Source organism: Cottoperca gobio, chromosome 2 (genome assembly GCF_900634415.1).
Source record: "Cottoperca gobio chromosome 2, fCotGob3.1, whole genome shotgun sequence".
NCBI classification, from domain to species: Eukaryota; Metazoa; Chordata; class Actinopteri; order Perciformes; family Bovichtidae; genus Cottoperca; species Cottoperca gobio.
The window spans coordinates 2,571,727-2,587,721 of record NC_041356.1 but is presented as its reverse complement, the minus strand read 5'-3'; the positions used below and the strand labels follow the sequence as shown (position 1 = coordinate 2,587,721).

The 15,995-nt window shown below is 41.5% G+C and overlaps 2 protein-coding genes across 2 annotated transcripts in view; one reads left to right on the top strand and one right to left on the bottom strand.

Moving 5' to 3' along the window:
* Positions 1 to 947: 947 nt before the first annotated feature.
* On the bottom strand, positions 948 to 7,496 carry kiaa2013 (KIAA2013 ortholog). Its single transcript, XM_029449290.1, has 3 exons — positions 6,121 to 7,496; positions 4,365 to 5,218; positions 948 to 2,522 (listed from the first exon to the last, which is right to left on the bottom strand). The coding sequence occupies exons 1-3, from the start codon at positions 7,076 to 7,078 to the stop codon at positions 2,472 to 2,474; spliced, it is 1,863 nt and encodes a 620-aa protein (XP_029305150.1). The 5' UTR covers positions 7,079 to 7,496; the 3' UTR covers positions 948 to 2,471.
* Positions 7,497 to 8,762: 1,266 nt separating this feature from the next.
* plod1a (procollagen-lysine, 2-oxoglutarate 5-dioxygenase 1a) overlaps positions 8,763 to 15,995 on the top strand; it is a 30,896-nt gene continuing 23,663 nt past the window's right edge. The window contains 5 exon segments of the mRNA XM_029449095.1: positions 8,763 to 8,970; positions 10,477 to 10,568; positions 10,866 to 10,999; positions 11,917 to 12,080; positions 15,417 to 15,529. Coding sequence (XP_029304955.1) covers positions 8,880 to 8,970; positions 10,477 to 10,568; positions 10,866 to 10,999; positions 11,917 to 12,080; positions 15,417 to 15,529 — 594 coding nt within the window. The 5' untranslated portion in view covers positions 8,763 to 8,879.

Genomic DNA, 15,995 nt, shown 5'->3' with positions numbered 1-15,995 from the left:
AATGATGAATTGTTAGTGGAACTGTATGCCGATGTTATGATATAAATAATATATATATATAAAAAATAATATATAAAAAACAATATATATATATATATATATATATATATATATATATAAAGAAATATATATAAAAAATATATATATAAAAAATATATATATATAAAAATATATATATATAAATAATATATGTATATAAATAATATATATATAGTTATATATATATATATAAATAATATATATAGTTTATATATATATATATAAAATATATATATATATATATATATGATATAATGGAATATATAATAAATATATATAATATGAGCTGCAGAGCTGATGAGAACTGCAGAGTGGGTGATACATCTCTGGGTTTTTCACCACGTGTGACACTTTTCACATTACAAAAGGGTTCATATATAATATAATTATACCAGTACACCCCAGATTCCATAAAAAAAGAAAGAAACATATTGCTGTTCTACGGAAATAAATGGAATACATTGTCAGACAACATAATTAAAAGAAATTCACAATGATCCACGGATTTATTCTCCCCAACATAAGATAATATTAAATATTTTCTACTTTAATTTTACATGATCACAATCAATTCAAGTAAAATTCAATCTGATTATGGCTATAGCCATGAGCTCATTAAATTAACTTCCTTCTCCATTAAGGCACACTCAGTTGTTCACATTAAACAAAGAGACTGGATAAAACCCACAAACTGAAAATGATAAAGCTGAACAATCCGCAAATGTGCTGAATCAGAAATATCATGTAAATCATACACACCGACATGACAACAATCCCCATTGACTAATGAAACGTTTCTAATAGTATTTGTGCCTTTTTCATTTTTGATAAAGTCTGTATCTTAGACAATCACATTCAGAATAAGAATCTCAGAGCCAAGAGGAACAATCAACAACCCATACATAGAATGGCAGCCATTAATAATTGCCATTTACCTTACGTTTTTAACAAAGCAGCAGATGAGCAACCTTTTTTTTTTTTTTTTCACACACACCTGTTACTCAGGACACCTGCAAGTGCACACAACTAGTCAGTCCAGTAGGTCAAATATGAAGTAGAAATTTGGTCTGTAAACTTTGACGGATGTTTTCAACGAAAGGGTAATACTTTTATTCTTCGCTTTCCAATTTCTCTTTCAAATAAGTTTGACTATTGTTGAAAGCTTTCCTGACCGATCAGACTTCTAAGTGATCTCTCACTGTTCGCATATCTAAGAAATGACTTTGGTGTGTAACTGATAAAACAAATGGTCAAATGTATAGAGATGAATCCAAAGTTGCAACAAAACCATGGCCGATTGAGCAGCTGTTTCAAAGTCGCACTGCCCCGCTCCCTCCAGCAGAGAGTTGTTCCAAGGCTGTTTGTACGTGGAAGATTTACTGATAAGTGACGCAATAGCAGAAAGTAAATTGCCAAAGTAAATATTATGGCTGACATCTCTGAAACACAATGTCTTATTCTTCTTCACATTATTGATAATTTCAGTTCATCTTTTGAGTGTTTTACACTAAAGTTCTAAAGTTCTGGCCATTTTGTACACATTGCTCCTTTAAAGCTACATTGCACCTTTAAAGTAGGAATTGAGAATTTCTGATTTGATTTTTGTTGTTTTTCACCACCACCCAGGAACTAAAGGTGCTTTAAACAAAGTGTCAGTTGTCAGATCAGCTGACAGCAGCCACTTTACACAGTAATCGGTCTGGTGTGCAGAGGTAAGAATTGTCTCCAGAGGGAGCTGTGTGAAGTCTGATAATGCAGGATCCAGTAGCTGCTGCTGCAACATGGTTCTGATGCATCCATTTTTTGTCTATTTTTAATGATTAACTGTCCATAATGTTATCGGAGTGCAATAACAAAGTTTCACTGGCTTTTATAGGAAAGCAAATTACTCTGGTTGATTTCTAGTTTCCTGTGGGATCAGAGGTAAATAGGGAATTCTGCCACATCTTGAAATAGTCTTGATAGTTTAAATGATTCCTTCAACATTAAAAATGCAAAACATTCTCCACAATTTCTATTTAATTTTACCTTGCATGAACTGAATATCTTCAGGTTTTGGGAAGTCATTACAATATGTAATCCTGTGACGGGCATTTGTGATGATTTGTAACATTTTATAGACATTATTGTGACATTAATCAAGAAAATAATGAGCAGAACAATCAAGTGACTAATGGTTAGTTACAGTGACAGAGATGCCCAGTTTTACCCTGCATGCCTCTACAACCTCACAGCAGATCTTTGGGTGGCATCACTCATACAGGATAGTTATCTCTCTTGCTGCATGTCTCTTCATGATAATCACTTAACTTAGATGAAAAAATAATAAGACGATGGAATTCAGTACCAGCATACCCTTAATATCTCCCATGCTGTCAAAGGTCAAGCAGAGCCAATACCACATGTTGAATGCGTGCATAGCACTGTAGTGTTCAAGCAGCATTCCTGGTGTCACAGCTGCCATCCTCACTATTGTGGGCGACCTGGTGAAGTCAGAAGGGAGGATTAGAAAAACTGACTGCCACTACCCAACCCATCCACACTGCCTCCCAGGGAGAGGAGAAACACAGACATGCTGAAGAGGAGAGATGTGCGATAGCGCTGCAGGGTTTCACAGGTCAGCAGTGAAGAGCCAAAGCCAACCCATTGATTTCTTGTTAATTTAATTGAGTGATTCAATATAAAACATCATCAAAACGCAGGAAGAAAAGGAATAGCAGATAGTAGTGACAAAGTAAGCACACAGTCCATGCTGATCAGAGACAAACATTTAGCCCAGCAGGTCAACATCTGTAAACAAGTAGCTGTTTTACATGACAACAGATGCCCACCGTACTGCACTGAGTTCTAGTTAAGGCTTCTGTCATTTGCAGGATAAATTTGCTTTGGCTACGACAATCATCTCACTTAAGGGAAGAGTGAGATTGATTCAAACTTGGGTTTTATTTTCCGTAGATCTGTACAGGTCAAACAACAGGACAACTACAGCAGACAGTTTGAGTTATACATTTACTGCCTTTGTTTTTTTCTTCCAAACAAGTCTGTCTGATCCTCAGTGTGGGACCTAATTTCCACTACATTGCTGTGTGCAATGTTATTGTAACTGTCAGTACTTCTGAAGACCAGCTACGGAAATTAAATTCAAAAATAATTTCACAGGACCGTACCAATGTTATAGCTCATTTACTACAAATCACGCTCGTGTTAGTAATGTAAGCATGCTTTTCTAGGCATTCTATAGTATTTTAGGTGAAAGGTTTCAGAATTGGGTTTTTTCCATTATTTCAGCTCCACTATAAAAAATCAACAGACTATGAACTTGTCTTAAATTAGGTCATGAATCACATTAAAACATCTCTTGTTCTTAAGTTAAAAAGGTACCCTGTGGAGGATTCTTGTAAACACTCAGCGTTTCTCATCTCATTTCAATGTGTGTATCCTTGAGGTGTGACAAACAGGTTGAAACCATGCCTTTCCTGAGAACACATTTGATTGGCTTCCAGTCTTTGTTGGAACATTATTGCCACAAACTACCAATTAGTGGAACATAAAACAAAGCCATAAGCAGGGATGTGTCGCATAACCCTTGTGCGTGTGCATAAGATGCAAACACATTGCCCCATAGCCTCCATTTACACAGGGTATCTGAGATGTTGTATGTATGTGCCAACTGAAATGTCTGGCACTTTACTAAATAAAGTCATTTCTACTCAAATAAAAGTGATGTCCACTGTAATATATGGGATTTATAATAAATGCAAATACACTGGTACAGTCCCATTCAGTATAAATAAAGTATGACAATAATCTCCTAATTAAACAAAAATGTAAAAAAAATATTGTGCTTGTTTTTCTTCCATTGTAATCAAAATGCTGAACATTCCACAATGACTAGTGCAGTCGAACAGTTGGTGTGCTAAAGCTAAAATTACGAAATAGACCAGATAATTAATTGTAACTTCAAGGTCTGTGATCTTGAATGAAGGCTACTATTCTACTGGTGCTTTTCACAGAGATCACATTTTTCAACTCTAGTAAAGACTTTATCAACTCCTTCAACAGCAGAACACAGACTGAAGAATCACCTTTTGTGAGGGGGAAAGGGAGGTGTTTCAGGCTAGTATGCCAACCCACTCCAAACATGTATCACGTGAGATGGGAAAATAAAGTTCACTCGGAGAAGTAAAAACTGAGAAACCAAACCACAGAAAAAGCGTCAATAAGGAGAGAGGAAATCTTTGCCACCATACGCACAAGTAAAAAAAAAAAAAAAAAGGAGCAGAGCGGATCAGTTTCCAGTTATGTTTTATTACTGCTGTTTATACCTTGCTCCTGAAGAGGGGCTTAGCGCCGGGGCCACAGTACTCGTTGTATATGAGCTTGAAGAGGAAGAGGTGGAATAGTGTTATGAGTGAGGCCACACTGAACCAGAAGAGGAAGGGCAGGCCAGGGTACCTGTTGGCCATGTGCTCCTCGTGGGCCAGGATGGCCTTGAGGTGCAAGGTGTGGCGGAGATCCTGCAGGTGGCGCAGGTCTGTGGAGATGTACAGCAGCGGTGTGATGGGCTGCGTCACCATCACAGGGAAGGTGTGACCTTTGATCTCTGACGTCAGCTCCACAGGCTCGTTGAGGCAGCCGGCCTCGCAGGCGTACAGCTTCACCGGTTTCTCCTGCGGCTTCACTGACACGTGAAGAAAAGGCTTCCCCTCTACGTCCAGCAGCACTGCCAGGTTAATGAGGTCCTGGTTGTAGTGGATCCCTCTCAGGGCGTAGCTGTTGTGCAACACGTCCGGATCAGCCTGGAACTGAAGGTGGTTCTCTGTAAACTGAAGGCCGCCAAAGCTGAGCGCCATGGCCTGCATGGCTCCATGGGCTCCGGCCGCCACCAGCACCTTGCAGCCTCTCTTCTGCAGAGTCAGGGTCCACAGCGTGACCAGCTGCAGGATCTGAGCTGCACTACTCACCCGCTCAGGCCACAGGTTCTCTGCGTGCATGGTGGCGTGGCCGCTGAAGCAGTGGTCGGCGTAGTTGAGGCTGGACTCTAGCCGAACACGCTCCTCGCCACTCAGCCTTCGATCTAGCAGTGGAGCCGTGGAGGAGGACAGGATGTAGTAGAGGGTGGTGTTCACCGTGCGGCTCGATGGTGTGTGGGAGTCTGTGATCTTCCTCATTTCAACACCTGAATGAACAAAGAGGCAGAATCACATCTTCACAAAAACCTGGAATGTAGTAGGAGTGTATTTCCAAGGATTCATTACTTTGACCCTCACATATTATTTTTGACCTTGGAAACAGTGGTTTGATCATAAGTCGAGGTCCACTTGCTAGCTTTTCCAGCGCTTTTGACCATGATTACTGATCTGTTTTCATAGCTTTCGTAGCTCTTTTATGTCTGGCCCTGATTGTGTACAGGTACAGGCCTTCCGACAATTTTAAAATTCACAATGAATATAAATTGATTCAGGATGAGATTTGTTGTACTTTCAATGTAAATAAGGTGGCAGAGTGCATAAAAAGCACTAAAATAGACTAATAGAGCTTGTTTATGTTTTTTTTTTTGCAAAAGTGGACGCATGCAAGTTTCAAGTATTCCTGCCATGTGTGTGATACCAATTTTGTGTTTAAATAACATTTTACTTCTTTTTAAAAAAGAAACCGTCAAGTTGTGGAAAAGCAGGAAACTACCAAAGTAGTACCTAGGTACACATGTGTCATGTGCACATGTCCAGACAGCAAGGCACTGAGGCTCCACAGTGGGGCAATCACCCGACCAAACACCCACATCTTTACAGGCTATGTATACGATCATTAAAACTACCAACCTCATGATAGAACATGTGAGCGTGCATGAAATGCCATTAATCACATTAGTTCAACAGCAGTCAGCAGCATATCACAATGTGTAAATTGATTAACTTTTATTACGACCTTTGACCTTCAAAAGCACACAGCAATGTATAAGTATGATTTACACAGGCATGCTGTGCTATTTTACCATTGGTTTCCATTGCATGCATGTGATTTGTAGTAGGCCTAAAGGGAATACAAAAAAAAAACCTAGCTGCTGCTACCTCTACTCACCTGAAATGAAGAGGTCCATCCAAGCCTGCTGGTGATCTGCCACCAGCTCTTCCACACTGGCCCTCAGCAGCTCCCCCAACTCCTTTTTGGCTCCATCTCTGAGGGTGCTGAAGGTCTCCTCCAGCTTGGACGGCTCGATGGGCTCTGAGGTCCACACCACTGACAAGATGTTGTCTGTGTACTCTAATTTAGCAGGGACCTGGATCCTGCTGCTCAGCTTCTTGGTGACCACCACCACCAGCACCATGCGGTTGTTCTCGACAGGCACTCTGCCAGAGGAGAGCACTATCTCTCTATCCTCCAGTTTTTCCACACTGGTGGAGAACTTGCTACCGAAGGGGGGGTTGTTGGAGGAAACGTCCAAGGATGCAGTCCTGTCAGACGGGTTGTTGATGTGGATTCGCTGTAGATAGACGTTAGGTCTGCTTCTGTGCGCGAGAAACTCTTCTCTGATGGTGACACAGTCCCGGGCTGACTGCAGAGCGGCTGGTGAAGCACAGCGGACCGACAGCACGGCTCCTTTCCGGAACCACAGCATGGTAGCCTGCGCCTCGGCACTCTTACCCTCGAGATGTACGCTGACTCTTGGCGAGTATTCAGTCTGGTGGACAGGAGCCGAGCCGGGCTGTGAAGACGACGCTACCCACAGCTTGTTAGAGTCAATGTCAATAAGAATATGGCCGTTACCTGATACAAAAGGTGTATCCAGTTGTTCCTGAGGTGTGCTGTATATCCCCTCTCCCCTGTCTACGAGAGATTTCCACCTGTGCATTTCAGCCAGGAGGCACTGTCCGGCCGCCCCGCCGGGCATGGCCGAGCCGCTGAAGAAGCTCCACCTGCGTTCCGCTCCCAGGTACCAGTAGAAGATGAGGAAGAGCAGCAGCCCTATGAGGAGTCTTCTTGCCCAGCTGCTGGATAACAAGCCCGGTAGCCCCTTTAGTCTCTGCTGTAGCCACATTGTGTGTTAATGACAGATGCCCAGCTATGAGTCAGCGTGTGAAAAAGGCACCCAGGGAAATGTTAGGATGTCACATCGAATTGCACTCAAAACATCCCATAGACTGTCTCTATGGTTGTTCCCCGGGATGAAGGCGGACAAGCTGGCTTGGCTAGTTTATGGCTAATTTAGCTTAGCTAGGTAGCTAGTACTGAGAGGAAAACTATAGAAAATGTGTTATTGTTTTTCGCATCGTGGTTATTGTTATATCCTTCAGCTGCTGAAGCTTATATCCGTCCAGGTGTTGTATCTCAGGCCATTTGATTTCTTGTTTGCCTTCAGGTTGAAAACATCACCCGACTTTCGAAATAACTCTTCTGGTTTGTCACAACTATCGTAAAGCAAAACGACACAGCAGCGACCGGAAATGTCGCAAAACTCAGTGACTGTAGTGTTTGAAAACATTTCACATGTATTTGTTTGTCTATGGTAAAAAAGTCCAGCAGTATTTACTATAGGCCTATAGTTCTGCTAAGTACATAAGTCTATACCATTTATTAACCGATTTGCCTTTTTCTTAACATTTCATTGCTTTACGAAAGTTATTATTTGATAATAAACAGTGTAATTTCTTCATATTGATAACACTGTGTTAGCTGTGCGTCCTTTTTTATTGAATCTCTTGGTGGAAAACGACTCTTCAGCAGTCTGAGTTAGACAAATCAAGAGAGAGGGATGAAGGGAAAAGAGAGAGAGAGAGAGGGATGACGGGGAGAGAGAGAGAGAGAAAGAGAGAGAGAGAGAGAGAGAGAGAGAGAATGAGAGAGAGAGAGAGAGAGGGAGGAAACTAGAGAGACATAGGTAAGAGAGAGCATTGATCGTAGGACTATAGCGTAGACTCTAGAGGTGAGATATGTGATGGAGGGAAAATATATAGACTAGCGTACGTGCTCTCTCTCAGGCTCTCGCTAGGGGAAGTCTCGCTCTTATCTCTTCTTTCTTTCTTCTTGCCCCTTCCTCTCTCCCTGTCTTTTTCACATCTCTCTCTCCCTCTTCCCTCCTCATCTCTCTCTCTCTCTCTTCTCTTCCTTTCCACTCAGTCATACCTCTCTCTTTCTTTCTTCCTTTCCCCTCTCTCTCCGCCCTCTTTCTTTTTCCGCCCTCTCTCTCTCCCTCCTTTCTTCTCTTTTCTCGTCTTCTCTCATCTCTCTCTCTCTCTCTCTCTCTCTCTCTCTCTCTCTCCTCTTTTTTCCTTTCCCACTCTCTCTCCCTCTTCTCTTTTTTCCCCTCTTTTCTTCCCCTCTTTCTTTGTCCTCTCTCTCTCTCTCTCTCTCTCCCCTCTCTCTCTTTCCCCTCCCTCTCTCTCTCTCTCTCCTCTTCTTCCTTTCCCCTCTCTCTCTCCTTCTCCTTTCCCCCCCCCTTCCTCTCTCTCTCTCTCTTCCCCTCTTCCCCTCCCTCTCTCTCTCCCCTCTCTCTTTCTTCCTTTCCCCCCTCGCTCTCTCTCTCTCTGTTCTCTCTCTCTCTCTCTCTGTCCCGCTCGCGTTCCCTAGCTGCTTTCCCGCGCTCGGTCTGCCCTGTCTCCCCTCTCTCCCCCCGCGGCTCTCAGTCTGCTCCCGCGCCCTCGCTTTGCTTCGTCAGTGGCGAGCTCCCCGACGCACCTGCCCGCACTGAGATCTCTCTATCTTCTCTGCTCTCGCTCGAGAGAGAGAGAGAGGGGTCAGGGAGGCGGTGGTCGAGCAAAGTTTGCTTTCTCACTCGGTATCGGCTGATAAAGTGTGCAGTCCAGTTTGCACCGGGACTCGCGAACGTTAACTTTGCAAACATGAGACTTTCGACTTTACTGTTGTTTCCAGGGATTTTTGTCTGTGTACTTTTTCCTCTGACAAACTGTGAAGAGCAGCGAATCCCAGAAGGTAAGTTAAGTCATGAATACTTCCCCAGACTAACGACATATAACTAATGCCATATAGCCTGCATCGTGTTATACACATTGTGTAGCTAATGACGCCGTTTGATAAAGTCTCAATCTAAGTGTATGGCACTGGACCTCGGTACTGACTGAGGGAGACTCCCCAGCTCGTGCAGTCCCCGGTTGAAGACAACCTCTAACGTTGACGTTACTTCTGATTATGGCCGTGCCTATAATCGACATAAATGTCAAAAATGACACCAGACTTGGCAGTAACTAAACCAAATAGCAAACTTACAGTATTAGCTACAATAACAGGCTAGTCCGTTAGAAAAGCTAAGATGTGTTGATACATGCGCTGCTGGTAGCGCTTGATGCATGCCGAATAGTCATTTACAATTCGTAAAATACATTAACTACGTTATGTTGTAACGTGTATTTTCCAATTAGAAGGAAAGTATTAGGGGGGGGGGGGGGGGGGGGGGAATGGAGTTTAACATAATGCCTCCACTTTACATGAGAGAGAAAGTTGCACGTAGGGGCTACTGAGGGGACTCTGCCGCTGACGTGGACGGGCTGCTAGCAGCGCAGTCTGCGGGCTGAGTGTCAGCGCTGCTATTCATGAATTACAGTAGCTGTAGCCCATAGCTATGCTACATTACCATGTGTCGTGTAATGATGATATTGAATAAAGTCTGTTATGGACCAATTATGTAGAAAAAAGTTTACCAGATTTGATGAAATAATGGCGCTGTCTCCCTCAAGAATTTGATAGAAATTAATGCTCGTAGCCTCAAATAGGAAAGGACTACAATAAAGCAAATAACACTTAACACGAGAAAACAATGAAACAATATAATTTATGTTTAAAACTGGCGAGACATCAGCTTTATTTTGTAGTGATGAGTGTGTAGATATATTACAAATCTATGTAACAAATGGTGTCAACACAAACATTGCAGAAACAACTTCTCATAATAGAGCATGGTAATGATCATCATATACTTCGATCATAATGTTCTAAGCCATTTCACTCTCTAAACGTTCACATTTGAATAGACCCCTTATCAAAACACAATGTTTATAACATATTTATAAACAGATAGAACAACTTGAGCTTCATCTCAAATTAATCTGCTGGTTCCCAGCTTTCAGATAATGTACACCACTTGTATGTGACATTTACTATTGACCTGCTATCTCCTCTGTATGCCCAACTGTTCAGACACCAAATAGCATTACAACACTCGCCACATCTACCGCTGTATGTGCAGCCAGTTTATAAGCGATACATGTGTTTGCATGGGGGGATCTCACCAACAAATAATTGTAATTATTATTAAGGCTAAATAACCATCTACCGCCTGTCACTTTGCTTTTGGTCATTTGATTAATTATACATTTCATGGTGAATTTGAACCTGGTACCACCTGGTTGCTTAGTGCTTCAGGCAAAAGAAGGAGAAAAAAAGAAGCATTTCTAAATGTCTCTATAATGTGGTGTCTTCCAGAGAAACTTCTAGTTGTGACTGTTGCAACCAAAGAGACTGATGGCTTCAAGCGTTTCTCGGTGTCGGCTAAACATTTTAACTACACTGTCAAGGTAGGAACCCCTGTGGCAACATCAAAGTTCCTCTCCTGCAGTGTAGCCAGGAAAGCCTCTCTATCTGCTCTTTAAAAGAAAAACAACACTTTTTATTTAGCAATTCATGGTTTCTTTTGTTTGTTTGTTTTACAATTTAGACTTTTTCAATTAATTTGAGTCTCAGAAATAAGCCTCTGTTTTTGTCAAAAAATAGTGTATTTTTATTTTAGTGGCAGAAAATAAGACTATTTGAGGATGAATATCTCTAAATTCATTTCTTCAAATTGCAGTAATTGTATGTGTGTATGTTATAAGGTTCTTGGTCGGGGTCAAAAATGGAGGACAGGCGACTACATGTCAGGTCCAGGAGGAGGCCAGAAAGTACGACTCCTTAAAGCGGCTCTGGAGGAGATGAAGAATGAGGACACAATCATCCTTTTTATCGACAGGTACAGTTTCAGATTTAAATGTGATGGCCAGAGTAACACCCTGATACTTAAAATACTGTTTACCGAACACTTTAAAAATAATGCTAGATGTGTTTAGATCTTAAAATGTGTTGTTTTTTCAGTGTGGTTATGTACTTGTATGTGCAGGTTAAGTTAAGTATTGCATACATTACCACACTAACAATAAAATGAGTATTTTACTGCCATTCAACAAGCAATAGATCCAGCACAAAATGTCATTTTCACCTTTCTGTCTCTGATTAAACAGATACAACATGTTAATCAGTGAGCTTTACAGGTGTTGTGTATTTCTGATCTTGACTTCAGACAGAAAGGTGAAAATGACAATTTGTGCTGGAACTATTGCTTGTTGAATGGCAGTAAAATACTCATTTTATTGTTATGTGGTAATGTATGCAATACTTAACTTAACCTGCACATACAAGTACATAACCACACAACAGTAACACTGAAAAAACAACACATTTAACAACACATTTTAAGCCAGGATAGCAACCCCCCCCTGACCTCCAATCTTTAATGCTAAGTTAGGCTAACCATGTCCTGACTGACATTTAGATCCGTATTCTCAATAGAGGTGGAAATTATAAATTCTTTCCTTCAGTTCACTTCAAAGATTTCTTGTCAATGCGTTTTACGCTAAAATGCACGGTTTTATCACAGTTCATAATGCCCATCTAATTGCCACAGTTATTACACAATATTTGTTTTCTCTTTCAGTAAACTTATAGTAGAGTAGCATTCTGTGGATTGGTCACCAGTAAAAAAAAAAAAAAAAAGAAAGACATACTGAAATCAAGAGAGAGTGTGATTGTTCTTTTTAATGAAGCACCTGTAAACACAACTGGCAACTTAACTCTCCAAGTTGTTCTATTTTCACTCCCTGTTTCACACAGCTACGATGTGGTCTTCGCTTCGGGTCCCAAAGAGCTACTCAAGAAGTTTCAGCAGGCCAGGCACAAGGTGGTGTTCTCCTCTGAGAGCCTGATCTGGCCCGACAGACACCTGGAGGACAAACACCCCCACGTCATTGAGGGAAATAGGTTCCTAGGGTCAGGGGGTACGTGCACCAGTCCTCTCAGTCCCTCAGCTGGGGACGGAAACATGGCTCTCACATCGTGATGAAATTCTTCTTTTCGTACAATGTCTACAAACACTTTTTTCTCTAAATTAGTCTGTTCCTTAGTATCAAGTCAATTCTATTTATATAGCCCAATATGACAAATCTCAAATTTGCCTCAAGGGGTTCTACAATCTGTACAGCATGGGACACCCTCTGACCTTAGACCCTAGGCTTAGTGTGTGTTATAATCCTATAAAGCTATAAATCAAATAGTGAGGTTTGAGGTTAGAAGTGGCTCTTTTGTAAACGTGTAATGATGGATGTTGTTGGGAGCCATACACAGCCTGGGAGTCCTGCCTCATTACAACCGCAGGGGCAAACAGTCCATGACAGATGAAAATAGAGTTGTTATTATTAGAAAGTTAGTGTTCATTTTGACATTGGCTTGTAACAATGGATCCCACAGTTATGAATTAGAAACTTGAAGTTAACCTTTGTAACAGCAGAGAACAACAGTACATACACACAGTCCACAATATTCTGTAACAAGTTGAAACAGTGGTGTGCATGAACTCTGAAGTGTCAGCGGCAGAGAGACGGCTCCTATGTGAGATGGGCTTCTTACGAAGCAGAGCAGCGCTCGACCTGTACACAGCGGCCCTGCAGAGACGCTGGGGGGGGGGGGGGGGGGGGGGTGCTTGACAGCATCGAGCTGAGCAGTACACTCCATGGCGTGGGCTGTGGAGGTGGAGGAGGGGCTGTCCCATATCCAAAAGCTCCCATTAAAATGTTATGGGCTCACTAAAGTCAAAGCCTCATTAAATGTGTATGCCCCAGGTTTGGAAGAAAGTCAAAGTTAGACCAGGGATTTCAACTATATTGTTCAGCGGCAACCCAGTCCGCCCACCCCGACTTTGGTTTGTGCATGCGCAAGAGACCATCAGGGGGAAAGCCAGAAATATACAAAAATCTATTATAGTGTTATTTCTTCCCATTGAAACTGCTCAGACTAATCCAAGCCTCTCTATTTCTCCAGCTGCACAGTCCCGCTCTGAGCTGATGTCTGTAGAAGCAAAACTCACAATGCTGCTCTAATTACCGACCAAATGTAGTGATACAATTACATTCAACAGCTCTTTCTGAATCTCTCCAAACATCTCCTGTAATTCGGATTACAATTACCATTAAAGGAACTCAGATGGCATAATGATGGAGAAATAAGTCTGGGAGTTTTGCACTGAGCAAAGCCGCTACACACCTGGCATGCTCCCCCGGGCAGAATTGTTTTAACATTTTAAAGTGAATTGTATGCATCTGGTGCACTTTGAGAGCAACATTAAGATGCTAGATCTAATAGAACTGTGTGGTCTTGGTAAGGAGAGGGGGCACAACTCTCAACACTAATATGAAAAATATATCTGCCTCTCCTTCTGCATGACCCTTTAAAATAAGTTAATTAATTTATTAACTGATCAAGACACTAAAGTAAATTTCATGACATCCAAACGTCATGTTCAAAATGCAAACTGGTGACATGTATGGTGTAAGTGTGTTCACTGTCTTGTGTGTTAAACAAATGCATTATTCTCTGGAACTTCGAGCTGTGTGTTTTCATTAATGATTTATTTATGATGATTTACTGTGGCCTATTACAGGAATTTAATCCAAAAATTGCTCATTTACTGAACTAACCTCCATCACACTGTTGGCTCCAAAAGCACTTGTTCTTTGCTGCTGCTTCCCTGTGGCAGAGCTGCCACCTTTCCTTAGGACTCTACTTATATCCATCAATATCCATTTTCTTTTTCATTTGGGTTGAAGCCCACCTAGGCCTAGCTACGCCACTGCTGACACACTAACGGTGTGTGTGAATGGTTATCACTACTGACAAGCTGATGTGCACCTTGTATGGTAGCTACTGACTCTGTATAAATGTGTGTGAATGGGTGAATGCTGACATGGGTTGTAAAGCGCTTTGAGTGATCGCAAATATTGGAAAAGTGCTATATAAATGCAGTCCATTTACCATGTTAAAGTATTAGTTTACTTCTATCCACGTATTCACCCCTCTTCTCTTTTCAAATAGACAGAAGGGAAAAGCAGTCCGGCGAGAGTGACATTCTTTTCACTAACACCACTTCTCACAGAACTTAATCTGAATTTATTATCATTATTATTTGAAAGGAACTCGTCGTCTCCCATGCTGCAGTACCACTCTCTACCTGAAGGGTTACTGATGCGCTGGCAGAGGCGCTGTTTTACCTAAACACAAATATCACTATGTGATACTGACAGGTCAGAACGGGACCGTGCGAGCGGAGAAATAGAGAAACTCGGATTAATCCGAGCAGCATTCATGGAAGTAAATTACAATATATAATAGATTTGTGTATATTTCTCGCTCTCCCCTTGATGGTCTCTCGCTGCTGCATGGTGCTCTACGGCCTGTTCTGTAACAATACAAATAAACGGCTAACGTGTTCCACCACACACACACACTCAAATGTACTGATATGTATTGATATTTTCTTACATCGGGGCACAGATATACTGTATCCTGGTTAAACAAAGGTTTCAAACTGCAGGGCACATTCAGGGAGCACCACTGACTGAACATGTCCACAGATACTTGTTGAGTCTAAAGGTTCTCTGTGGAGAATTTGACCACAAGTTGCACAAGGGAATTTCCATCAATCTCGAAGGATGCCTTCCATCCAAGTCTAGTCGCAGCTAGTCCAGTAGTGGCCTTGTTTTTTGTTTATTTGTTGACGTAGACCCCTGTTAGTTGCTACTCTTCCTGGAGTCCACAGGCCAGAAAGGGAGGTCATTGGGTGGTGCCCAACTTTCATCCCGTGCCTGGACCCTGAACCACAACACTCTGAAGGAGTGGGTCGGCAGTGGTGGCCAAATCATTCGCCATTTCTCGAGCTTATTTATTGTACAGCTTGCTCACCAAGACTACACATGATATCTTAACTTCTCACAAGTGACTTAACATGATGACCCTTATACCCTACTCACACTAGTACTCTATGTTATACCGCCACGCACATCTCTTAACACTTTGTGACTGTAGACTTTTAGTCTAGGCAGGAGTATGGCCGTTTCTTTTTATAACAGAGAACCAGCAGGCAGGTCTTAAGTCAGCCCATAAAAACTCAACCTGGCACTACTCATTAGTCATGGCAATTAGAAACAGACGACTTCCCTTTTCCTTGATGTATCTGAATGTAGACACAGTATTACAGAGGAATATATGAAAAGAAACAAGTTTAGACTTCCACTATTTTCTCACTTCCTGTCTGTTTCCTCTGGGTTTGTTTGTGTCCTCAGGTTTCATTGGCTCCCTTCCCAACATCAGAGACATGGTTGCTGACTGGGCAGGAGAAGACAACGATAGTGACCAGCTGTTCTTCACCAACATTTACATTGATTCAGTTAAAAGGGTACAATGTATAACACTTCACTGTTTACTTTATGGATCTGTATTTTTGATTTATTCAATGCCAAAGTCACATTGAACACTAAAAATACTAGAACTACAACTAATAATTCCTGTATTATATTATGTACCATAAAATTCTTAAATAGAATTGACCCCAATTTAAGCGAGAACCAGGCTTTTATTTGAGACTGACAAGCATTTATTTCTAATTTCCCCTGTTTTATGAGTGTATTTCATCCTACTTTAGTAAGAAGCCTTCCTGTTTTGTGATCTTCTTCTGTTTTTTGCTGTTGATGCAAACGCAACACTTCCTATGTTTGCCTGTTTTGATACATTTAGTATAATATACATTTCCAAAGCACTAAGTCCAAATTCAAAGGGGCTTCTTTGGCATGAAAGTTTCAAAAACAATTTTGCTAAAGCATCAAATTACAATTTGTCCAAATAAATGGACCATAAACAATCAT

What these genes read in the sequence shown, in the direction of transcription:
- kiaa2013 (XM_029449290.1), bottom strand. Translation starts at nt 7,078, where the DNA reads ATGTGGCTACAGCAGAGACTAAAGGGGCTACCGGGCTTGTTATCCAGC. An exon ending in GATGGACCTCTTCATTTCAG is followed by an intron (nt 5,219 to 6,120) that starts GTGAGTAGAGGT and finishes TTGTTCATTCAG; the next exon opens with GTGTTGAAATGAGGAAGATC. An exon ending in AGCCCCTCTTCAGGAGCAAG is followed by an intron (nt 2,523 to 4,364) that starts GTATAAACAGCA and finishes TGACTTCACCAG; the next exon opens with GTCGCCCACAATAGTGAGGA.